Source organism: Ambystoma mexicanum, chromosome 1q (genome assembly GCF_040938575.1).
Source record: "Ambystoma mexicanum isolate Mex_15411 chromosome 1q, UKY_AmexF1_1, whole genome shotgun sequence".
In the NCBI taxonomy this organism is placed as follows: domain Eukaryota; kingdom Metazoa; phylum Chordata; class Amphibia; order Caudata; family Ambystomatidae; genus Ambystoma; species Ambystoma mexicanum.
In genome coordinates this window covers 146311955-146337302 of record NC_090922.1, presented here as the reverse complement: position 1 = coordinate 146337302, position 25348 = coordinate 146311955, and the positions used below count along the sequence as shown (strand labels likewise).

General features: G+C 46.3%; 1 protein-coding gene across 1 annotated transcript in view; it reads right to left on the bottom strand.

Annotated features, from left to right (window-relative positions):
• LOC138521051 (hepatocyte nuclear factor 4-beta-like) overlaps positions 1-25348 on the bottom strand; it is a 395333-nt gene that overhangs the window by 11938 nt on the left and 358047 nt on the right. Inside the window, exon 8 of the mRNA XM_069633573.1 lies at positions 2955-3191. Within this exon, the coding sequence (XP_069489674.1) occupies positions 2955-3191 (237 nt within the window). The remainder of the gene's footprint in view (positions 1-2954; positions 3192-25348) is intronic.

Here is a 25348-nt window from a genome sequence, read left to right as displayed (position 1 = left end):
CCCCCTAGAAGAAACATGTGACACATTGGCTGTGCTATAAAAATGAAGGTTGATCCCCCAAACAAATTCATTATTGAACGATCTTGGACATTTGATTCATTTTAAATTACAAACAAAAATATGGTTTGCAATGAGAAATGGAATCTAAAAGAGTACTTTTAAAAGTTTCATATGTTTGAGATTGTATGAGTGGTTGTATAGGATGATGTTGTGTGTACGTAAAGGCTGATGTTCGCTATATAGTTATGATATTGTCTTAGCATTTTGTCCCTGTGAATTTTGTCAAATTGAATTCGAATTTTCTAATCGGTGGCAAAAAAATGGTGTAATAATAATATGTCTAAAGAAATGTATCTAATAATTAGTGCAGTTGTGATAGTAGACAAACTAGTGCTGGTCCATCCTAGACTGATAAGATATGCAGAAGGACTGACAGCAATTAAGGAACACATTTTTGTAGCTTCTTATATTCCCCAGTTCCGCTTAGGTGTTAGGGGACAGACCTGCATTATTGCACATTTATGAGATTTTCATAATGTTTCATGACCTAGCTTCACCCTGTTTATTTTTCCTCTATTTTCCTAGCAGGCTACTTTGTTCTGCTGCCTCTCTGTTCCATTTAACCCTTTCTCGCCACCCTTGTGCATCCTTTGTTTTTGCTCTTTTGAGTTTGATGCAACCAGGATGTGGAGCTCTGGGCTCCTTTCCATCAGAGCCTCCAGTTCTCTTTCTTGCTTTTTGTTCTTCTCTTCTGACCCCCCATCATCTTCATCTTGCCTTTTTTGATGATTTCCCTTTTGTTTAATAAATTCTTGTTCTAGTGTGCTGTATTTTAATTTGAATAGTATTTACCCTTTAGAGATCTTTGATGAAATTGCTTTATACATACAATAAAATGGTATGAAAAATCAACATGAAGCATTCTTTGCTTTATCCAGAACGTATTACGCACACCTATTTATCTACCTAGTACCCACCATGGAGAGGGGATGTTACTGCAGGGCTGGCCCTGCCGCTGCTGCTCTCCTCGCTCAGCACAGCCTGATGCATTTCACCGACTCCTGCAAAGGAGTACGGTCCATACAGCCTGCCACCTGCTGCCCAAGACCGTGACTCTACTCTGGAGATTTGTGCAGCCTGGGACTGGGGTGCTCCCTCGGGACTCTGGCGATAGCTCGATGGCACGTGGCGATCCCTTGGTTCCTCACCGTCATGCCTGGTCTCCTGTGGCAGTCTGGAGTTGGGGCGCATGACTGGACTCGACGGTGTGATGCTTTGCTTTTCATCCAGTGTGGGCATTGGACTGCTTGGTGGCTGGAGATGCCGGTCAGTGATGGCCTTTGATGATCGCGTGGTTAGTGATGTGAGCAGAGGAGAAGGAGAAGGAGCCCAATATCTATTGGGACTTTGTTGGAGGTATGAACTGACATTCCACCCCATCCTGTGCATTTTAGAAGGATGTATTTCAAGCAGACCGTCTTAGCTCTGCTGCCTGTCTTTTTGAAACATTCTTAGATTGTTAGACTTTGCCTCCCACTAATGCTCTGTGTTGCATATTGTGGGGTGGCTTTATTTTGTCCTGCAACGTGCAGGGTTGCTGTACTTTCACTATTTTGTTATTCCTGATCATCATTGCATTTTCTGTCTGTTTGGTTTTCTTTGTTCTTTCTCAGTCTATTCTTTTTTCTGTTGTATTTTACCTTAATTTCCTAAATTGTACCAATTCGTTAATTTATTGCAAAGCGCTTAGGAGTAGGCACTATAGAAATACAATAAACACGCAAACAAAAGCCCTGATTCCCTGAGCGAGGGCATGGTTACCTGAACCAATTACGGATTTACTGAATGCTTTGAAACATGCTTTGTTGGTCTACTACACAAATGGTCACTAAGAGCACCAGGTTACGCACACACTGACATTCAGTTGACGTGTCACAGAGAAAACATGTCAATATCTAAGGTGAGTGAAAGAGCCTTTTCCAGAAGCAGTGTTCCCTTACTCGTTTAGAATGTGTTTTGTTCTTTTACTTTTTGTGAGACTAGTGGCTTCTTAGGAGTGATAAGGGCTTGTGTACATCTGCATTGTTGTAATCTGGTTGCATTACAATTGAAGACATGACTGCATGGATTTTATTTGTTATTTAAAGGACTCTTCAGGAAAAGCTATATTTTACACAGTATATTTTGTCACCGTACCCCATCAATATTATGGTGGGTTTAAAAAGAACACGAAACAGAACACTTGTACATTTCTTGAGTGCGGCACTGGTCATTTTGGCTAACAACGGCACATACAACACCGCATAATTACAGGTAGAAAGGGTGGGTCTATTTTTGCTTTTCTTAAGGCTTCCATAATAGTGATTGTGCTTGGTAAACGTAGCCCTAATCTCAGGAATTTCAGCTGGCTGATGATCCAGTATCTGTGTGACCCACTTATGTGGTTGTTTGTTGCATCCTTGAGGTTGCATCCTTGAGTGCTGTCATTCTTGGGTTCATAAAGTTATGCATAAAATAGCACTGCCTTATAAGACCAAAATGACAATTCTTTCCAAGGAGTACATTAGCAAACTTTTGGACTAATGTCCATACCTATGATGCATTGTGGCTCTGACCTAGAGGTGAACTTCCAGCGTTGGCCACTTGCTGGCAACATGATGTATATTCTTTTTGAGATGAAATGGCCTTTTCTGCTATAATGTGTTAAGCAAGCCAGTACTTCCATGCCCATACCACTCTGCCTTTGTTTTTCTCTCTCTAATGTTCTGATTATGCAATACCATTAAACAAGTAGCATTCCCACTTCAGGACAGGGTATGTTAGCCACTTCAAACCCGTTCGTGGTATTATTTTATTGTGCGACCCAAGAAAGTGATGGAGACATCAATTCATTCTCTGGACACCATACTGTATTTTTATGCTTTCGTGTTGATGGAACCTAGGCCATACTGTACCTCCAAGTAGCATTTCCTGCAGTAAGCTGTCAATTCGGGTAACACCAAAGAGCTTGGCAAACTGCATCTGCTCAATCATCTGCCAGGTGATGCTCTGCAGAGGCGGGAGGAGGAGGAGGATGTCGCTGAACCTTCCGCGTGAGTCATACTGGCGGTCATTGATGTAATCCTCTAAGTTTACCTGCACCTGGAAGCGCATGTTCTTCACCCGGCTTGAGTCGCTAAGTCCTTTACAGTCTGTTGGAAACAGATAACAAGAAAGAAAATTGTGAAACCAACAGGTAGGTTTTTTTGGGGCCTTGGTGGAGAAGGACAGTTAAATGGGGTGCTGAAACAGCTATCATGGCTGAAGTAAGTGAGTTTGAAGCTTGGCATGGATCAATTAAATAATGTGTAGGGCAAGTTTGGAAAAAGAGGATCTGGAAGGGCTCATGATACTATTGTATCTTGTCTACAATCAAAGTGTCTCTAAACCTAGAGTGTCTCCCAACCACCTGTAAGTGCAGGGTAAGTAAACTCCAGGACGGTGACCAATCTATTGAGAAACCCAGGAATCATAAGCCTTATGGAGAAATAACAAATGACCAAAGAAACAGAGGTCCGGGAACAACATTGCCTGTACAGTATATATCAGTGTAAACAGAGTATCTTTTCTTGCAGGGATTATTAGATCTAGCTCTTATGTTATATTATAAATGACTCATAAATCCTAATGAACACAAAAAGTCTTCCAGGTGTTAGCGAAACTGTGAGCAATAGCAAATGAGGAATTGATCTAAGGTCGGAGGAGAAGGCTTCTCTTAAGGATTTTTTCAAAATGTAGGTGGATTTCAATAGCTCTGAGTGCAATAGGAAACCCTTTCCACGTGGGGCGGGAGGGGACTGTGGAGAAAGCACTACTCCTCACATGAGAACGATACCCTTTTCTATGGAATGTATTCCACTAAGGATGGGCTGCAGCCGCGTTTTAGCTCACTGCACCCTCCACAGAGAAGAAATAGACATTTGCATAATTTTATACTGTTTAATCCTAAATGACCCTGGGTAATCCAGGTCTGGGCCCCGTTGCTCACTGTGCGTTAGAGAGGCTCAGCTTCACCTCTCTGAGGAGGTCTGACAAGGCCGAAACACGTGTCTGGGGTTGCTGGCGGTACTCTTGTTCAGAGGAGAATTGCCTAGCATTTCGGCACTGGACTGCCCTTCCGGTCTTTCGCATAGTTATTTAAAATAAGTAGTGCTACAACAGAACAATTAGAGGTGAGACTTTAAGCTCTGATATACAAGGAGTAAGAAAAGCCAAGCAACAAAAAAACATGGAAATTAATTAGTCGACCTGGTCCAGAAGTCATGTTATCCCTGTTTTATGTTTTAAAACCAATTCAAATAGTTCTGAGAAAACACTGTGTCATTTCAAGTGACAATGGTGGACGCCTCACTTTATAGGTCAACAAACCTAGCATTTTAGACAGTAAATAACGCATTTTTTTGGCGAATAGAGGTCAATTAAAGAATATTAGTAAAAGAACTTCCTTTCATAAGAAAAGGCAGCGGGTAGACACACCTAAAAACCTGTAAGGCAACTCATTTTCTTATCAGCAGCCACTTAGAAAGCGTTTGAACTGGTTGATTTGGCCTTCTGTGTGAAAGTTCGAGCCCAGGCGGGAACTGGTGGGAACGTTTCTTTGTTATAAAATTGCGAGCCATTAAAACTGTCTAGTTCTTTGAAAGAGCAACATTGCAAGAAATCACGATGTAAGGATTCACCTATCACCGCTGTGATTTGCAATACATGTTAAGACATGAACACATTCAAATTGTGTGTAGATGAACTTACATTATGAGCGTGTGTGGGTAATATAATGCTACCTGTTACCAGGTGACAACGGCCATTACAAAGCTACTAGAATGGATTGATAAATGTCACCAAAACGGTTCTTTAAAATAAACATGAATACATCTGAGCACCTCAATTTAGGCCCGACAGAAACAGAAGTCAAACCCCTTAAACATTTTGCCTTCCTCAAGCAGGGATTCGAACATCGATGAGTAGGGAGTACCGGCTACCAATAACCACTATGATTTACACAGTTTGTACTGCCCTGAACTACGGCGCAAAACATGTAATGTAAACATTGTAAAGAACCTCACATACCGAAATACATGATGGTTGGATAGAATTGTAGCTTTACAATGAACGTCCTGTGCTGACGTCTCCTTCTTTTGTACAATCTATTGGTCCCATCCCTAATAACTTAGGTACACTAACTACCATCCAAACTGATCTTTCTCACTTGGAATGATGAGCAACTGTAAATCATTAAAATGACATCATATGCACCTGCAGGTTCATGAACACTATCGCAAATATAGGTGCATATTCTACAACCTTAAGAAGAAAAACGCTAATCAATTACATTGGTGATGCCATCTTTGATGTCCTGGGTGTTAGTCTTAGCAGTGCACGGCAGAAGTGTGACTTATGGGTGCCTAGCTTACCATAACTGGTGAATTTCTGAGGTTTTTCTGTTTTACCTGTAGCCATAACGTCCTTTTAACAAAGTTTTTTCAGTGAATTTCATGGGTTTTTATTAGTGCTTTTCAGCCATAACGTCCTTTTAACAAAGTTTGTCAGTGAATTTCATGGGTTCTTATCAGTGCACGCTAATTTCCTACAACTTAGTAATATCATACATACCCCAATATAGCAACATATATGTCCAGTTTGCAAAGGTTCACCTTAAGACTCTGCCATTTTCCACCTTCTAGCATCATTTGAACACTTCTATACATTTTTTGCAACTTTTTCCACTGTTTTTGCATCCGTCGATGTCCGCGAACATCTGACGTCATCAGGGACTTTTAGGACAGCGTCACGTGACCTTGCGCATGGCATGATGACGTGTTCGCAAATGTGTCTGCACTTCGCGAACAGTCTGTGCTCCCGGACTGTTCAGAACTGCATAATCTGCTGATCTAGGAAGTTTCAAACTCAAAATGTACCCTTGCACATCTCCTACACCTATTCTTAGACATTTTCCATTAACAATCTAGCACAGAGCACATACTTGGAAGAATATTAGCAAAACTGCTATTCATTTTACAAATGGCTTCAGCTATTGCCATCCCTCCTCCCCAAGAGCCACCACCACCAGCAGGATGACCTACACAACAAAAAAGTGCAGTACTTCCAAAGACAATGAAGAAGACCAAGAAGATGAGATAGAGGATGTGCCTACCTCTAGCACCCAGAGAGAATCATGGGGGTGGCAGTCCTTTATCACTGTAGGGAATGTACCAAAGGCTAAAGATACCAAAGTGAATGCACTGAGTGCAATGTTGTACTCAGTCGCGGACTACCTGGACAGTACTCCTATGGGACCACCCCCATGCACCGCCACACTGAATCCAACCCCTGCAATGTTCTCAGAAAGGTTGATCCTGTTTTAGCAAGTAGTAGGCTGTCTTCCTCCACCTCACCTCTCATCTTCCTCAACAAATACTGTAACCACACAGCCTACTTCTGTGGGACATAAAATCCCACCAGCTACCTTGCAAGCGATAAAAGAGGCTTTTGGCCCATGGTATGATATGATATAGCATTTATAACGCACCTATACACAAGTGTTTCAAGGCGCGACGAGGCAAGGGAGGGTGAACAAAGGGAGGACAGACAATGATCCTGCTAGGCCAGGTGTCATTCAGATTGTGCAAGTGCAAGGGATGGGGAAAAGGGGAAAGTGCGGGGGGAAGGAGGAGGGACAGTGCAGTACATGTGCTCAGAATAATAACATAAGTAAGGAACAGCCAGCAGGTGGCAACTGCAAGGTGTGTGCAGACAACAGGTGTCAAGTGCTGGTAGTGGGACTGTAGGGATACAGAAACAGTCCCCAAGTACGGGGGTTGCCAGGCAGGCAGTGCAGGTGGGAGTGCCTGGAGGGGGAGGGGCCTGGGCATGAGAACAGAGGGTGGCCAGCTAGTCAGCGCAGATTCAGTTTCAGCCAGGTCAGCAGGGGAGAAGAGGAGAAAAGGGTGCTACCGGGACCCCATATCATTTGAAGACAACAATTTCAAAGAGATTTTTGAAGCTGTTATCAAGGATCATGAGAAACACTGGCACTTCCTTGGATGTAACACACACGCAACATCTTCCCCTGTCCACCTGCCCCTCCATATTAGTGCTTCGTGCCTCTTCCCTCATTTACCTCCCCACCTTACTTTCTGACCTCAATGTCATCATTGTCGTCATAGGCTGCGCAACAGGGGGCACGAAGTTAAGGTGGCTTTAGCTGAATTTCAGGAGTTTTGTTGCATTAAGTTCTCACCTTAATGTCCCTGCAACTAAAGTTTTTTCCTTGAATATCAAGGGTTTGTTATTCCATACATTTTTAGGATGCTTCCAGACCACTGGCATTGTCTTCAGCCATGGTGCCCACGGTCCATTTTGAAACACCACCAGACCACTAGCCATGGCCTTTTGAGTGCAGGCTTTGAGAACTCACAATGTTGTCAGGCGATGCGCAGTGAGATACAATTATTTGCCATGGAGCACACACTTTGGATAAGCAGCATGCTCCAAGCGGTACACCCCTTGTCGGCACCATTATTTTGTAGTGGGCTGATTTGCCGCAGCCATTTCGCTGCAACGCCCATTTCGGTGTGCCCTTTTTAGAGCGAAAGCCATTCTGGCGTCATTATTGTGGAGCGAGGGATATTTGGACGTGGCTGACATTGCACCCACGTCTAAATGCCCTGATGCCAAATAAGATCATAGGAATGCACTACAACAAACCTCTCCACTTCCCAGTTGCATTGCTTTTCTTTTCATTAAATTTAATTAGTTAAATAAAAAATAAAAACATGCATCCTTGAAGCCTGGTCTGCCAGAGGTTAATGCTGAGCATTTAACCACTAGGCCAAAATGGATTGGTGTTTTCTGGGGCATACATTTGATATGTTCAATGATAAAAGGCTAGGTACGAAACTTGCGAGAATCTAAACAAAAACATCATTGTAGCATAGTGGGCTGTGTCTCTAACTCCTTCAGGGTTGTCCAATGGCAGAGTTCAGCATAAATGTGATTTATTTAAATATTTGTTTTCTGTCTTATAATGATGCCCAGATGTACAGTCTAAGGGGAAATCTGTGGTGTGAGGGTGTGCATGTCATCTGAGAGGGTGTGCACATAATGTGTGTGTTTGTGAGCCTGTGTGTGTATATGGTGTGAAGTTGCTTGGGAGGGATTGTGCTTGCAGTGTGCATTTGCTCCATGGAGCGAGTGTTAGTGTGTGCCCACACGTATGCATTCCTTGTATCTATGTGAGCATTGTGACACGTCGAGTGTGAGTTTTCAGTGTGTGTGTGGGTGTGCATGTCTCCATATAATTCGGAAGATGTGCATCCAATTCTTGTTTCTTGTTGTTGCATTTTGTGACTTGTAGTTTTGTTTTGCCCATCAAGTGTCCTGTACTACAAGTAAAAAGGAAATCTGAATGATCATCTTTCAAATAACAAGGGACGAGTGGCATATAACAATATATACACAAGACGTTCAACTTGGCTATATTCATGATTTCTCCTGCACCTTTATTTGTTTGGGTTAAATGGCAGTAGGGGATCTGTAAGTTGTTGAAGGTGGAGGTACGCAGTGTAGAATCAGAGGAGGGGGGAAACCGTAAAAAAAAATCTCAGCTGGGGAAAGTGAGGAGTGATGTCTACTTGCCCTCCCACCTCCACCGTTTTCAAAGTCTAAAAGTAGCACAATTTATTAAGGGAATAATGGGACTGTGTGGCAAGCCCCTCCCTTGTGCTGCAAAAAAATACTTGTTTGTGCTGGCGCATGTGCAATGGAAGATGTGCAACTATTAACCCATTGATAGTGCAGCTCAAAAGACCTTCTTAAAGTCATGCAGTGATTGGGTGATGATTTCCATGAAGGAGGCCCCATGGATCAAAGGCATGCCTGTACATAGTCCTGAATACAGAGTGTTTACCAACATATACTGTTTTAAATAAAGATTTTTTAAAAAGTCTTGTTCCCTTGTCTGCCAGAGTTCAAGGAGCAGCATTCGACCACGATGCCACAATGGCTTAGTGCTTCAAGGTGCATACATTTCATACTTACCCTACAATTTAATTTGTACAATTGTAAAAGGCTAAGTTTGAAACTTGTGAGCATCCAAACAATAATATAATTTTAGCATAATGCTTAAGTGCTGCGTCTTGAACTCCTGCAGGCCAGGGTTCTCAAAGGCAGTGTTCAGCACAAATGTGTTTTTATTTCGTTTTTTCAGTTTTGTAATGTTGCCCAGAGATGGCGTAGTTCATGTTCCATTCTGTTTTATATTGTTGCAGTAAATAAATGTGTTTCATGTTTAATACATGTTCAATTCTGCAAAAATGGTGTAATACATGTCCCATCCTGTTTTATAATGTTGCAGTAAATACATTTTTTCACGTTTAATTCATATTACAAACTACAAAGTGCCTGCAGGTTCATGCCAATTGCGACCTCTAGCACTGAAACATCCTTGCGCCAACAGGTACGAAATGCAAAGTGCCTGCAGGTTTATACCACGCCAATTGCGACCTCTCATGCCAAAACATCCTTGGCCGAGAGGTCCCTGCGTCCAACTGGCTGCGTCTAATTGGCTCTGCCCAAACGGGACCTCCGTCTAAATGGTTGTGCCATAACGGCGTGTGCCTAACTGGCCATGCCGAAATATCCTGTCCCATGCTCCAAGCCCCTTGTTTTATGGCCGGTCTCTTGGTGACGGTTGTGCTACATTTAAGCAGCACAGAAATAGGAAAAAAATACCAGCTGCAAGAATAACATATGCACAGGTGCTATCTACACCCCTAGCAAAAATCAAAAGCTGGCACCCATGAATATATGCACAGTACTGCTTAGCTTCAAAGTGATGAAGGGCCCAGCCCCCTCAGGCCATGTTGCTCTAAGTGGTCTTGTAACTGTGCTTCACTTATTAGGCACCATGGCCGGAGGGGACGTGCCTTTTCCTCACTTTGAAGCTAAGCAGGATCCATCCTTGTTACTGCATGGATGGGAGACCAGGGTCGCCAGTGATTTTTCACCCTTGCTGTAACTGTAGCTGTATAAATATCTATTTTCTTATTATGTATAAAAGATTGCAGGCTTTGAGAACGCCCAATGTTTTTAGTTAATGCCCTGTGTGATTACATTATTTGCTGACGATCACACCCTTTGGTTAAGCAGCGTGCTACAAACCCCTTGTTTTATGGCCAGTGACTTGGTGACTGTTGCGATACATTGCATGACCCCAAATAATTGCATTTAAGCAGCACAGAAAAGGGTAAAAAATGATCACATGCAAGAATAACATATGGCCAGGTACTTTTGCCCCCATAGCGAAAATCAACAGCTGGCACCCATGAATATACGCACAGTAAGTGACCATATATTTTAAAGTGAAATATACACATGTAGTTCAATTGACCTTCGCCTTAGAAGAAAGTGCACAAGACAAAATAGCATTGGACTTTTAAAAAAAGTAATGAATACCAGAAAAATAACATGAGAGAGGAAATCTTCCAATAAATATGCTGGCAAGGTATAAAAAAGTGCTCAGCTTTTAAACCCAGCAATCTGTGCACAAAGTGCTTTGCTCCAGGGTACGCGGAGGAGACAGGAAACTAAAAGAAAGAGAGCAAGAAACAAGATGGTGGAAAGCTTCTTCCATTGTCCAGAACACTCTTGCCTATTCTGCTCCTGCCCCTCATACCTTCTACTGACAACAAAAGACCTTTAGACATGCAGCACCATGGTGTGAGGCTACTTCTGAATGGGTGTGCTCCTTTGATACTTGGACCTACGGCCGCTGACTGCTGTGCAGCGGTATCTGTGGGAGGTGTTACCGGCCCTCAAAAAGAGAATCAAAGAGAGTCTGGGTGCTTTGTGTTTCTCTCCTGCCAGGTGGCAGCATCAGTCCATCTGCCCCTAATATTCATTCTCTTCCACAGCAGAGCGGACTCACAGAAGCTGACACATCTGCAATATGAATTGGTTTGTGGTGGCAACGAAGATAAGTATCACCATGCACTATGCCTAGACTCAGACACAGCTTATCCTTAGCGATTACCCTTACAGCAGCATGCCTTACTACTTATTATCGTAGTTTAGGTACAGAGGGCATATCTTAAATGTTGCCCCTGTGCTGCAATGACTTTGCCCTCACCGCAGTGGTTGAGTGGGCATCTTTTGACCTTTGAAAATACTCTGTGCCATGAGCAAAGACAGTGCTGCGGATCAGGCTACTGATGCAGTAGGGTACAGGTGCACTGCTTTTGGCATGGAGTTGCGACAAAGGGTGATCTACTTAGTAGATTACCCTTTGAAGAAAAAATTGCCTGCATCATTTTAGGTACTAAAAATAAAAACAGCCAGGGCTTTGCACCCATGCAAGATGGCAATTCCTCACACAGGCAGTGATGGATTGGTTTATATCATAATATTTCACCAAAAAATGTGGTGTCACAAACTTCCAAAACATGTTTCACTTAAACCAGCCTACTCATCCAAAATGGAGTCATCCAAACTGGATGCTAAATAATTCGGGAAATGGAGAATTGTTCACTATTGAGGGTGCGGAATGATCAAAGGCACATTCTGTGAAGTCATTTGTAAAATTCAATCTTGAATTTGGGGTTAGTAGAACTGAGTGATGCAAGTGTTTTAAAAAAATCAGGAATATTGATATACATAGAGAAGCGACTCAAGCCCTCGTATTTTTTAATGTGTAAAGCAAAACTTTTATACTCGTAAGAACTTCTTTTAACAATGTATTAAATGCTTATACGACCTCCTTATCAGCTCAGACTGACTTATGAATGAATGCTGGAATTGACTTGGGAACTACATTGTATTTCTTAACCTGGAACAATATCAATAACATCAAATCTATATTTAAGGCTTTTTAAACTGCTGTCCAGATGAAATAATATGCTCATTAGATTTAAAAAGATGGCCACGGGTCTATCAGCATCATGCTCAAGGAAGTGAAATATGGACTGAATTCTGTGGATATACCCGATATTAACAGCCTTCTGGAAGGAATCGGGGCATTTTATAGGGTGAGATAATTAAGCATTATATCCCTTATCACTGGGCAATATTGGTTATTATGAGCCCAGATGCCCAAGGTACGGGCCCGTGTGAAGGAACGCTGCATAAGAAGAGCTGAACGCTCATAGCAACTGGTATTGTTCAGGGGTTCTGGGTAATGCTAATAGCAGTCGGCTGGGACCCGGTTGCCAAGCATCCTCCTCTTTTTTGGTGCTGGAATAATGTTTTGGGCTCGAAAATACAATGTGTCATTGATGCACTGATACTGCACGTACTCCCATGCAACATTACCTCGCTGTTACTTTGCTTTTCACTCTACTGTTCAAAATGTCTCCTAGGCCTTTTTCTTGGGCAGCGCTAGAAGGTGCCATTGTCCACAGTTTCCACTTTAAAAAACTCCACTAAATAAATGGCCACCAAGACCCTTTGGCCTGGCCATCTAAGAGCGTAGTCTGTCATTGGTGGCTTGGTGGCAGTAAGGCAGGCGGGGATAGGCACTGAAGGGGTGAACAAGCAGTTGAGGCAGGCGCAGAGCAGTGGATCAAGAGGCATCAAGCCGTGCAGGAGGGCTGCAGCAATAGAAGGGAGTAGGGAAAGATGGAAGGGCATAGGGCGGGAGTGGTGAAAGCTGCTGGAGTGCGCATGGAAGGAAACAGGCACCCTGAGTGGCTGACAGAACCCTACGAGCCAGCAGAATCCACAGGTTATACTGGCAAATATTACCCAGAAGCCCTGGATCCTGGTTGGCTTCGAGGATTCTAGGATTACGTCCTGGGTGCTAATTGGTCTTCATATTCCCTCCTATTGCCTAGGTGTATGGTTGGATCCTTGGATTTTGAACCCTACCCCTTTATATACCCCAGACAATAATTAAGCACCCATCAGCGAGTGTCTTAGAAGAATCACCTTGGGAAACCTATGCTATTAGCACCATGGCTTCCCCCTTACCACATTCCGGGTCCGGGTTCTCGAAATGGGGACTTACCGGTCATTCCAACCTTGGAGGACTCATTAAGTCCCCATTCCGAGAACCATTCCCCATTCGAGCCCCCATAGAGCTCAATGGGAGATGGAGCTAATAACGGGCCCGCTAATAGCGGGCCCGTTATTAGCTCCCTGGTCCCTTTGCGGCTCCTGCTAAGGGCGCCTGGTAAAACCAGGCACCCATAGCGGGACCCGATAAGGGACCTTGGAATAGGGCAGTAAGGGTTTACCAGCACCAGTCTCCTTACCGGTGCCCGTTAACCCTTAACGCCCACCTCGTAATGAGGCCCAATGTGTTTCAAAGCGCTTCAAGGCAAGGGAGGGAACAAGGGAAAATAAAACAACATTCTTACAGGCCATGAACAGTAAGGATGTGAAATTAACTACCGTACTCGGCGTGATGACATTTCAGATAGTGCAAGAGCTAATACATAGATAAGAAAGGGAGGCGGAGAGTGGGAAGGAAATGGAAACAGACAGGTGACTACCGTACTAGGCCTGACAACATTTCTGGTAGAGCCGGAGGAAAAGAAAAGGTGAGGGAGAGGGGTGCAGAAAGGGAGGGGAGAAACAAAACAAGTGACTATTGTACTAGGCCTGACAACGTTTCAGATAGTGCTGGAGGGAGGGGGGGGGGGAACAGTAAGGGGATGGGGGAGCGGCAGACGAGGTTGCTATCCTACTAGGTCCAGGAACATTTCTGATAGAGTAAGTGCATTGAAGAAAGTAAGGGGAGGAGGGGGGAGATAGGAAAAGGGAGAAAGGGAGGGGAGGAGATAACAGAGAGTAAGCAGTCAAAAAGAGTGGAGAAGCAAGAGGGGAGAGTGAATACAATTGCAGAAGTCAGTAGTAACACATAATGTTGCAAGCCAGGATACAAGATGAAGATGGGAACAGCATGACTCAGGGCCACCAGGATTACAAGATGCAAAAGAAGTCCAGCATGAACGTTGAGAAAGGGTGACACACCGTGAATCAATGAAGTCCATAAAAGTAAAATCCAGGAGACCGCCAGGGGGCGCAGAACATGCAAGTCGTGTGAGGCTCGCGCTCCTCCTGCCTCGCGGGGCTTAGTGGGCCTCTTTGAATCCCCGGCTGGGACTTTCGCATTGAAAACAGGGAGGACCAGCACCCGGGGCGATCTCCACTGCTGAAGCCCCCGATCAAGGGCCCGGATTCAGCACCGCCCGAGGCCAAAGGGCCAGCCCCCCTGAAAACCGCCAAAGGCGATGAGCTACCAGCGGACTGGCGACGAGCGGGGCACCATGCGCAACACCATCTGGCCGCACTGCCGCCTCCCCCTCCTGAGACCGGGGCGCAACTCGGACAGTGGGTGGCCCCCCCTACATGCACTTTACACGCCAGGAGTCCCGGAGCGGGTGGTGAGGCCCCGGTGCCCGCGGCCCGTGGCGAGTGCCGTAGCAGGACAAGCGCTGCCTGTCGAAGACCCGCGGGGGCCCGGTGACAGAGGGAGCGACCCCCCATGTACGAGGGTGCTCAGAAGAAGTCGAGCAGAAAGAGAGTCCCCGCCACCCCGCGCACAGACCTGTGAGCCCCCAGCAGAGGACTCGCAGAGACGTCGACATTTTGATTCGCCCATCGCGGGGAAGCCCCGCACTCCAGAACAGAACCCTCGCCGGCGATACAGCCCGTGCCCCATGCCTACTCTCCAAGGACTTGAGTCTACGACACGAGGCGGACACCCGTCCCTTCAAGCCTAACCCGGGGTGAGGCGACCCAACGAGACACAGCTTCGTGGCCACCCCAGCGGGAGGAGGAATACGGGCCCTGAGCCCCAGCCTCCCTAAGTACATGGAAAAGAGGTGAGGAGACGGAGGGGTGAAAGGGACATTTGAGGAAACTGTACTGGCCCCCCCTCGGCCTCCCGTGGCCCCTTCCCGGGGCACAACCCCCCTCCCAAAAACAGGCAGAAAAGAAAAGGAACGGAGCAGGGCGGCTCAAGCTCCGCCGGCGGCGCCGCCTTCCTCCCTGCCACCACAGCAGACGCCCCCAAAATAAAGTGGGCCTAAGCCCTAAAACCTGAGGGCCCTGTAGGCCTTCCTCAGCACCAAGTCAAGGCCTACATTCTCGACGCCCCGTCTACATAGAACGTGACCACCACACGCTGAGAGCACCACGGGCTGGCCTCGTAGAGGCATCGCACCATAGGTCACCAATGAATAGCGACATCCTGGAGAGGCCCTCGACCACTCGGGCAATCCTTTCCCTCCAACGCTTTCACCGTCCACGAACAGCTTCAGCCCCGAGAGAGGCCCGCAGTGCCACCATGCCTTCAGGCAGCGACCCGCCCCCCACACCATTAACGAAGGAGGACCTCAAGGACATCCTTCAGGAAATTAAGGCCTTTCGCACCGACATACAGGCCTCTATAGTGGACCTCAGGGGAAGAGTGGAAACTTTGGAAGAAAAAATGATGGGAATGGAAAATAACCACCTCAAAACAGACCTGTTGGACATGAAATATGAGGCGAGATTAGCAGATCTTGAAATGAGAGATGAGGACATAACCTTGAAGATGGATGATTTGGAAAATAGGGAACGCCGAAATAACCTGCGTATAATGGGCGTCATCCAGCAAAGAGGGGAGACACCGGCCGATGTGGGAAGGAAGGTTCAAGGACTGATCAATCAACTCTTTGCCTTGGAGGGGGGGAAGGAGGTCCAGCTGGAGAGGGCACATCGAGGTGGAGGGGGCGGAGGAGGGGCCCCGAGGTCTATAGTGGTGCGCTTCCTTCGGCACAGAGAAAAAATGGAGGTCCTGGAGAAGGCAAAAAGGCTTGAGAGCTTCATCTTTGAAGGGGACACAATTAGGATCTACCAAGAGCTCTCGACCCTCACGCTCACCCGCAGGAGGGATTGTCGCCCGCTTACTCAGTGGCTCACCAGCCAGGACATAAGATATAGATGGTCGTTCCCGTTTGCCCTCTCTTTTGAGCGAGCTGGTGTAGACTACAGGGTGATCAGCAGCAAAGAAGCCACACAAATCATCCAAGTGCTCAAGTGCGACTCCCCAGAGGGAGGGAACGAAGGAGGTACACAAATGAAGCTCGATCCCCGGAGACAACCTGAGGGCCCTTGGTCCACGAAGAGGAAGACAAAGGATGGGAGAAAATTCAGAAAACCAAACACCCCCACGTCGGAAGCTGGGGAAGACCAGGTGAAGAATGACTTTTGATCGGAAAATACAGGGACAACCGTTTTGCAATCCTGGCCGGGGACACAGAGTTCATCGAGAATCCTGCGAGGTACGGACACTCTCTCGCCCTGGTGGCTTGCCCGTTGGCAGGCGTCCTGAACTGGGAAGAGAGGGGAGAGGGGGGAAGGGAGGATGAGGTAGTTAGAGGCTCGCGGGCCCAGACCGGACCAAGCTTAACAAGGGAACGGGACAATCTCCTCATGACCGAGGAAAAGATGAAGGCGAGGCATAGAACTAATGACACAGAATGAGAGGAAGGGCCGAGCCGAGTCCCTCAGAGTAGGCTCCCTCAACGTCAAGGGGCTCAACTCCCCGACAAAGCGCTCTCTCTCTTGGGGAGGGAAATGAAAAATGCAAGAACCGATATCCTTTTTGTCCAGGAAACTAGAACGGTGAGGGGAGATGAGAGGGCGATCCCGGGATCCCACGTGGGCCAGACCTTCTGGGCATCCGGCCAGGTTAAGAAGGGGGATGTCGGAATTATTCTGCATAGGAATCATAAACTGACAGAGGTATCCCGATGGGAGCGGGAAGACGGGAGAGCCATGGTAGTGTCAGGCAACTTGCACAACTCGAAAATCACCCTAGCAGCCATATATTGCCCCAACATAGGGCAGCTGGGATTTATCCAAGAAGCCCTGGCGGAGGTGTTGACTAGAGCAGAAGGGCTCCTCCTCTTGGGGGGGATCTCAACATGTGGGCGGACAGGGAGTTGGACCATAGTGGTGAGGCCATCCCACCGGGTGGCGGGGGGCACGACCTTATGGAGGGATTCGGGTCCTAATGTGGGAGAAGGGTCTGGTGGATATATGGAGAGAGCTCCACCCAACAGAGAGGGGATACACCTTTTACTCAGCCGCCCACGGTACGAAAACCAGGATTGATTACCTCTTTATGGGACACCAGCACATGAGCAGAATAGAGGCCTCAGAGATCCGCCCAGTCAAGTCAGCTGGTCAGACCACGACCTCGTCTGGTCTGACATTAGCATCTCGGGCCTAAAACCTAGGAAATCTCTGTGGAGATGTAATGACTTCCTCCTAAGGGATGCAGGCTTTAAAGAGGAGATGATAGAGGCGATTAGAGAATACTTCAAACTAAATGATACTGGAGAAGTTGACCAAGGGATAGTATGGGAGGCGGCGAAGGCAACCTGGAGGGGCAGGCTCTTCAGTGAGGGGGCCTCCAAAAAAAGGGAGAGGATGCTTGTGGCTCATAGACTTAGGTCAGAGATCCTTATACTGGAAAGGTCCGAAGGGAAGGGGGAGGAGGAGAGGGTGAGAGACCTGGGCATTGCAAGAGGGAAAAGGCAGGACCTGAGGGAATTAGAGATGGGCAGGATTGTGGCAGGACTCCAACACTTACGCCAAAGATATTATAAAAAAGGAGATAAGGCAGATGCTATGTTAGCAGCTAAACTCTGTGGCCAATGGGCAGAGAGGTGGGTCTCCAGAGTTGTGTGTGGGGAAGAGGAGGAAACTTCAGAGCCAGAAGGCATAGCCGAGAGCTTTGCCGGCTTCTATGAAACCGTGTATGGGAGCGACGGGGGGCAGAGAAGGAAATGCTTGATGCATACCGCAGTGGGGTCGCCCTCCCCACCCTGTGAGCCCCTGAGGTGGAGGCCCTGGACGCCCCAATAACCGAGGAGGAGGTACTCGGGCAATATCAGGCCTCAAGGTTGGAAGGGCCCCGGGGGGGAATGGGTATACGGCGGGCTTCTACAAGGCATTCTCGGGCCACCTAGCAGGATTCCTGGCAAGATTATTCTCCAACATCATGGCCACAGAGAGGGCACCCCCATCATTTGGTAAAGCATTGATCACTGTGATCCCAAATGAGGGGAAGGACCCATCAGACTGTCGGTCCTACAGACCGATCTCTCTCCTTAATGTAGATGCAAAGCTATTTACCAGGATTATTGCCACGAGGATAGATGGCCACATGCCGGAGCTGATCCACTCGGACCAGGTGGGCTTTATACAGGGGAGGCAGGGGGCGGATACCCTCCGCAAGACCCTCCACATCATGAGGGAGGCGGCATGGAAGGGTGACAACCCGGTTCTGGTGTCCATCGACGCCGAAAAGGCTTTCGACCGGGTGGACTGGGGATTCCTGCACGGGGTTTTGGAGAAACTAGGCTTCGGGGTGGGGATTAGACAGGCCATTAAAGCCATATATATGGCCCCTTCTGCCAGAGTCACAGTCAATGGGCACCTGTCACGTACTTTCGCCCTACAGAGAGGGACAAGACAGGGCTGTCCCCTCTCCCCACTCCTATTCGCAATGACCATGGAGATTTTGGCGGAAAGCATCAGAGGCTCCCAGATGGTGAGATGTATAGAGATAGGAGACCGCACGTTCAAACTGGGCCTCTACGCAGATGACATTCTGCTACACTTGAGGGAACCTATGAGATCGGTCCCGGCCGCCCTGCAGGTCATAGAACAATTTGGCCATTTCTCGGGCTTCAGGGTAAACGTGAGCAAGTCCATGGTCTTCCCGTTTGCTCCTGATGCAGAGAGAAGCCTAGCCGAATTGATCCCACTGGGCCTCCAGGTCTGCCCCGAGGGTATAAAGTATTTGGGAATCAATATAGTAAGACCAAACAAAGACTTGAGCCAGGCAAACTACCCCCCTCTGTTGGACAAACTCTTCAGGGACATGCAGGGCTGGGCGAAGGGACAGATCTCATCGATGGGAAGAATTAATGCTATAAAAATGAACCTTCTACCCAGGGTGTTATACGTCTTCCAGATGCTCCCCTTGGAGGCCCCAGAATCCTACCTTAGCGAAGCCAAAAGACGAATAACAAAATTTATATGGCAGGACCAGAGACCCAGAATAGGATACGAGACCCTCACACTCCCCAAGGATGGAGGGGTCTTAGCCCTCCCAGACCTGCGAACATACCATAGAGCAGCTCAGCTTCAGGCCATAGCCCCACACCTTAGGGAGGATCCCAATAAACAATGGGTTTTTCTTGAACATTTCTACCTACACCCAGTCACCGTGGGGGAATGGTTATGGGTCCCCCTGAAAAAACTACCCAAAAGAATCAGGGACCACACCATCCTTGGAACCATGTGGAAAGCACTTGCAGGAAAGGGAATTAGAGAAAAGGTGACCACCTGGCCCTCGCCCCTGAGCCACATCCGGTCCACACCAGTCCTAGAGCAAATCCCAGGTCACAAACTCTACCAGCCCTGGTTCGAGGCTGGTCTGGCCAGAGTCGGTCAGCGGGTGCGGGAGGACTCCTTCATTCCCATACAGGAACTTGAGGAGGCCTTGGGAATTGGCACCCTCTCCCCGCTCTTATATCTACGTCTCAAGGGTGTCCTAATGAAACCCAAACTAAAGCCCTGCATACAAAGAAAGCTCACCCCGGTCGAAAAAATCCTAGACTCTCACGTAGAAATGAAAGGACTCATCTCCCTCCTCTATGGAGCCCTTATGATTCCCTGGGAGGGAACAACCAAAAGCCTCAGAAGGAAATGGGAGAGGGACCTGGGTTGTGGAGTGGGGGACGGGCTATGGGGGCGTATTTTCAGCAGGGCGTTTAAGACATCCATCTCCTGCCAATATAAAACACACGCTGTCAAACTCCTTCATAGATGGCAGTACGACCCGATCACCCTCTCAAGGATGTTCCCGGACATTGACCCAGAGTGCTGGCACGGATGTGGGGGAAAAGCCGACTACTGGCATATGTGGTGGTTGTGCACGAAGGTCCAAGCCTTCTGGTCTGAGGTCCTGAGCTGGTTAAGGGAGGCGGGAGAGGGGGTTTACCCACAAGATCCAATCCTGATAATGTTTGGCCTTCAGCTGAGGGAGGAGCGTTGGGAGAAACTTCCTGACCTGACGCACTCGTTACTCCTGGCAGCTCGAGCAGCTCGGGCTCGAACATGGAAAAGGACCGGCCTTCCCACGAAAAGTGAGTGGGTAGCTGTGGCTAAGGATATCTACTTCATGAAAAGACTCACAGCGGCTACGCAGGGCTCGAGCGCCCATATAGGGATGGACTGGCTACAATTTATGGAGGCTTTCGGCCACACAGAGGAAACGCCCTGAGAATCATGGGGTCTCATGACCCGGCCCGAAACCATCCGTAGCATGTAACACTATGCCGTAGTTTTGGAGGAGTTGGTTTAACCACGGACGGCCATTAGCCCGGTCGGAGTTGTTCTAGGAGAAGAGTTTCGGACGATCCGTCTCGTGCCTTGAACTATGGGGTTTGGGGGGAGGGTTGGGGTGGGGGGTGAAATTTCAAGGGATGTATGGTTGGATTGTAAAGTTATAATGGGCATTTGCCCAAAAGTTGACATGCTGTAGAAGCCTCTTGTTACCATTAAATGGCAATAAAATTTGATTTAAAAAAAAAAAGTAAAATCCAGCGTTGGCCACAAGACTGTGATGGTGAAACCAGAATGTATCAGGACAGACTCCTGTGTGCAGGAACAGGGGGGAGGGGCACAAGGGAAAAACACGGGGGGACCAGAGAGGGTGGGGATGGCCTGTGGGGACAGAGGGTGTAAACACATGTTGGTGCATGCTTACCTGCTATCTTAGCAGGGGTCGGACCCCGGATCCTCCTGGTCCAAACAGGAATTGCCCTTTTCTTTGACTGCCCTTCACTTTGGATGCCCGGGTGAAAGACGACCTTGATCTAAGAGTTAAGAGCAGGAAGGAAGAGGCAGGGCTAAGAAGGTGGGTGGTGCTTAGGCCAGGTGACCTAGATCCACTTACACCTGCTCCCTAGTTGCAAAGGAATGGAGGCTGGATGGCTCCTTAAGTACGGAAAAGAGCAGCAAGCAGGAAGTCACCAGATGGGCGGGGCTTGCTAAGTGGTGAAAAAGAGCGGCAACCAGGAAGGCACCAGGTGGGCGGGGCTTAGGCCGGTGACCTACATCCAATTACACCTGTATTTGTTAGCTATCAAACAAGTACAGTTAGACAATATATAAGTCCTATCAATGGCATCGCCCTTCATGGAAACATGGCACTGTTCCATGCATTTGTGAGACACTTCCACATTCCGGGCACATATTGCAAATTCCTTTACCAGTCAGAATAAATCCCACCCCAAAGTCTTGCACCTAGGCGCTAGCCTTCTCAGCTGCACATATCTCATGCCAAGAGGCATAGGTTTACTGCTATCTGAACAACTGGTGGATTAGAGCTGCATCTTCTTGGCTCGAACTTCAGAGTCTGGAGTTGGTTCTGGGCACTGTTCATGATCAGAGTCTTTCCGTGAAGCCATTCAAGTATATCTGCATGTAGCTCGAAGACTTCTACTCATAAATGCCAAGGCTGTGTCCTAACTGTAGATATACAATGACAATAGACTGACTGCCATCAATTCATATTGGATGCATGCTCACTGTTGTCAGCTGAGTGCTTTCCACGTATTCTGAAATTAATAACATGTTAGGTACAATTAGCAGAACGCGAAGGGTGCTGCTCCAGCACGGCATCTCTAAAGACAGGTTGCAATCGTGTTAGGTTTATGAGAGCCTCAGTATCTCCAGTCAGAGCTTCTTGAAGGATGTCATCCATCTTCTCAGGCCACCATTACATAAGAATGCTTGAGTTTGAGTAGGTGGCCCTTCCAGCACCCATTGTGTCAGGTAGTTGTAGTCCCGAAATGAGAGAACAACACAATCCAAATCCTTTTCTTGATAATGATTAATTTCTTCAGGCGCTCCAGCCAAAGATAGATGAAGTTCTAGAGATGACTGTTTAAGATCTGTTCTACTTCATGTATCTATTTATTTATATATTTAACATTTTATAATGCTCTAAGAAAGGCACAATTTCATCTGAGCGCTGTGCAAGGTGAACCTACATAAATGATAATGAGAACAATGTCATTGTCTAAAAACATATTAGTATGAAAGTATAAAAACAAAGAGTGGAGAAAGAAAACAAAGATAACAGCAGAAACCTAATCTTGAACTCCAATACAAACCTACTACAAGAAGAATTCAACAGCCAGGTTTTCAAGGATTTCACACATTTAAGTTAGTTTGTGATCTTATGCACGTTGGATAGGAGATCATTGCAACAGGTGACCGCAACACCAGAAAAAGTTCTTTTCATTGAAAAAACTCCTCTTAATTTAGAGATTTAAAAACTAAAAGAATCTTGGCTGCAAAGGCCACTGGAATCAACAAATACCTTCAGTTTGTTTTGCCAAATTAAAGGGTGTGTTTAAGAGAACTCGTGATATATATTAACTTGTATAAAATCTGAATTTTAAAGGTAATCAGTGAAGGGAAATTATAATTAGGGTAACATGATAGCATTTCCAGGCACTAGGAAGCAGGTGAGCAACCGCATGGAAAACAGCTCTCAATGTTGCCCAGGAAGATTGATGAAGACCCATCATGATGGATTTCCCAATGTCAACCAGAGGCAATACCAAGGAATGAACTATTAGCCTAAATTGCCTGTCGGACAAAAAAAGTTTCACTGATCGCACAGCCATATCTAACCATCATATTATTATGTGGGTTGACAGACAAACTGGAGTCTAACATAAACCCCAAAGATTTAGCCAAATTTGAGAATTCAGGGGAGACGCTGCTGATTTTAGCCTCAGCAAACCATTCAGGAAAGGAGGATACACATTGGGACCTGGAAAATTGTACAAATTTGTTTTTGTTTTTATTCAACTTCATAATGAGTGCCTACGCCTTGCTGACCATTATGGATGAGACTCACTTCGAAGATTTTTAAGGTTTGCATAGGGCATATGCTCTCAACCAAAATTGTGTCTGAGATTTTCATTCATTTTGTAATTTCTTCCTAAGCAAATAAATAATCCAATGAGGCTACCAAACAGAATTTTGCAAACCAATGACAAGGAGCCCATTTATTCTCTGGTGGACCTGTAGGATGAGCACCGATCACGGCATTTGAATGTGTATCATACAGTGGGAAATAACAGATCTGGCTAAAGGTGTCGCAGAGGATATGGGGCCACTTGGCAGCTATGAGATTTTGTGTTAAAAGTCCAACCTTGGGGAACCTGTTTAAAAAGGATAGGTGGTCCCCTATGGTCATGGACTTTACTTAACAAGCATATCGACTAAACAGAGACTACGGTCAGAATGTATGTGCATTTGCCAAGTGTGGGATATATTGACCCACTCAATGGCATTGGACCACATCACCAAGCTGCTTTGCGCAAGAAACAGCAACCTGGCGGCACGGGCTCCTGTGTGCACCAGGACTTCAAAACTGTGTTTTAGCAGCAACAAAAGATGGCTGCACCAGCCTGCCTAGCACACTTCAGGCAAAATGGGACAAGGGGTCACCCTGAAAAAGGATAAAATTCCCCTTCAAAATTAAACCTTTTTTCACCCTTTCAAAATGCTTTGTTATGCTATCTCCATCTGTGCATTCTGAAACCACTGTCATGGAAATGGCCCTGCCAGGCCCAGGATAAGTCATTGTGCTTCAGAAAAACGGGCATAATTCCTGAATGACAGGTCCTGTCAAAGTAGATTTGAAAGAAATCAACAAGCAACTTTCTTTTCACTCGCACAGGAACACACATTTATTTCTTGCCAACATGTATCCAGGTAGAGCAGTTCAAAGAGACTTTTAACTCTTTGAGCCAGGTCAAGTGCAAATTTATCCATACTTTGGATAAAACTCCTGCTGCAAGGAAATGACTACAGCTGCAAAGACAGTGTGGGCCATCTGAGGAGCTGCAAACCGAATTAAAGAAAGAAATGCTAGCAGTTTTTAACACATGTGGAAAAACAGGCTGTGCTGACTGAAGAGAAAAAAATGTCATTCCAGTTGCCAGCCATGAAACTTCCCAAGGAAGGGAGATACACCATAAATCCAGGACACGTAGGTGCGAATTGCCAGCTTGAAAAACTTCGAATCAGACAGGACAATGACAGTTCACACGCTTATCAGACAGTCATCTGTGCTCCAGGCTGGGACAATAGCAGTCCTGGGACACTCACCTGTCAAGTGTGAAGGGGCAATAAAATATTCAATTAAGACTGGAAATGCCCTTGCATGGAAGGAAATGATAGCTGCTTGCAGTTGGAGGAAGAGAAAAAAACAAGATCTAGTAACAAAGGGACTGCCTTTTTGGTTACACATACTATGTTATAAAGAAACTTTAAAGACTTTTATTTCCATAGCATGAAAAAGCAAAAAATTAAAAAGTGTGCAGTTTTAAATCTAATTTTGTGGGATATCTTTTAAAACTTGGTAGAACTCATCACCACATTGGGACCAGAAGTTACAAAATATGAAAGATTCCAAGGAAAGTATTAATGTGGCAAACATAACATTTTGTACATACATCCCTGGGGACAATTCGCATTTGTGTACAAAAATGAAGTTTAGGCCAAATCTTTAATGTGTGAAATTACCAAAATGTATCCGCTGATTTTGTCCAGCTGTAATTTGTTAGACCGTACCCGTGTGGTGACCAGACCGCTGACTGTCCAAAATCCAAACTAAAAAGTGGATTGTGCGTATCAATAGGAACCATAGAAACCATAGTATACCTTGCCTTGCCTTGTCCTTAGTTCCACACTCTAAGTCATCCTATCTTTCTCTTGTTAACTTGTAATATTGTCAAAAATCATTCTTGAAACCCTGGCTTTGATTTCTTGTGCTAGCGCCAACATCTTTAATAATTTTCTCTTGTGAAATCCTAAGCCCTTAGTCCTCTTTCGAGTGATCGGACTGGTTCCGCCAGGGCGGGCGCGGAGGTGCTAGGGTTGACTTTGCGAGTCAACCCTGGTGCTTACTGTGTCTCAATCTGGTAGTCTAGCCTGAATTCTCTAGTGTAGAGTACAACTGTTCTTGTCACAATTGATTTCTTTCTAACATTAAAACATAAGCATTTCGATTGCGCGCTGCATACTGAGCCGAGACTAAGGTGTGTGTCGCCTGATTGCAATCCATAACAGAAGTAACCCCCTGGCTTGCAGTGGTCAGACTTGGGAATACTGAGGTAGGTCAGACGGGAAGACTGGGACATTAGAACACTGGAAAATAAGGACAATTCTAGGATGATCTAGGAGAATTCTTGACTGGTGTGAATGTGCACCCCTCACACATATT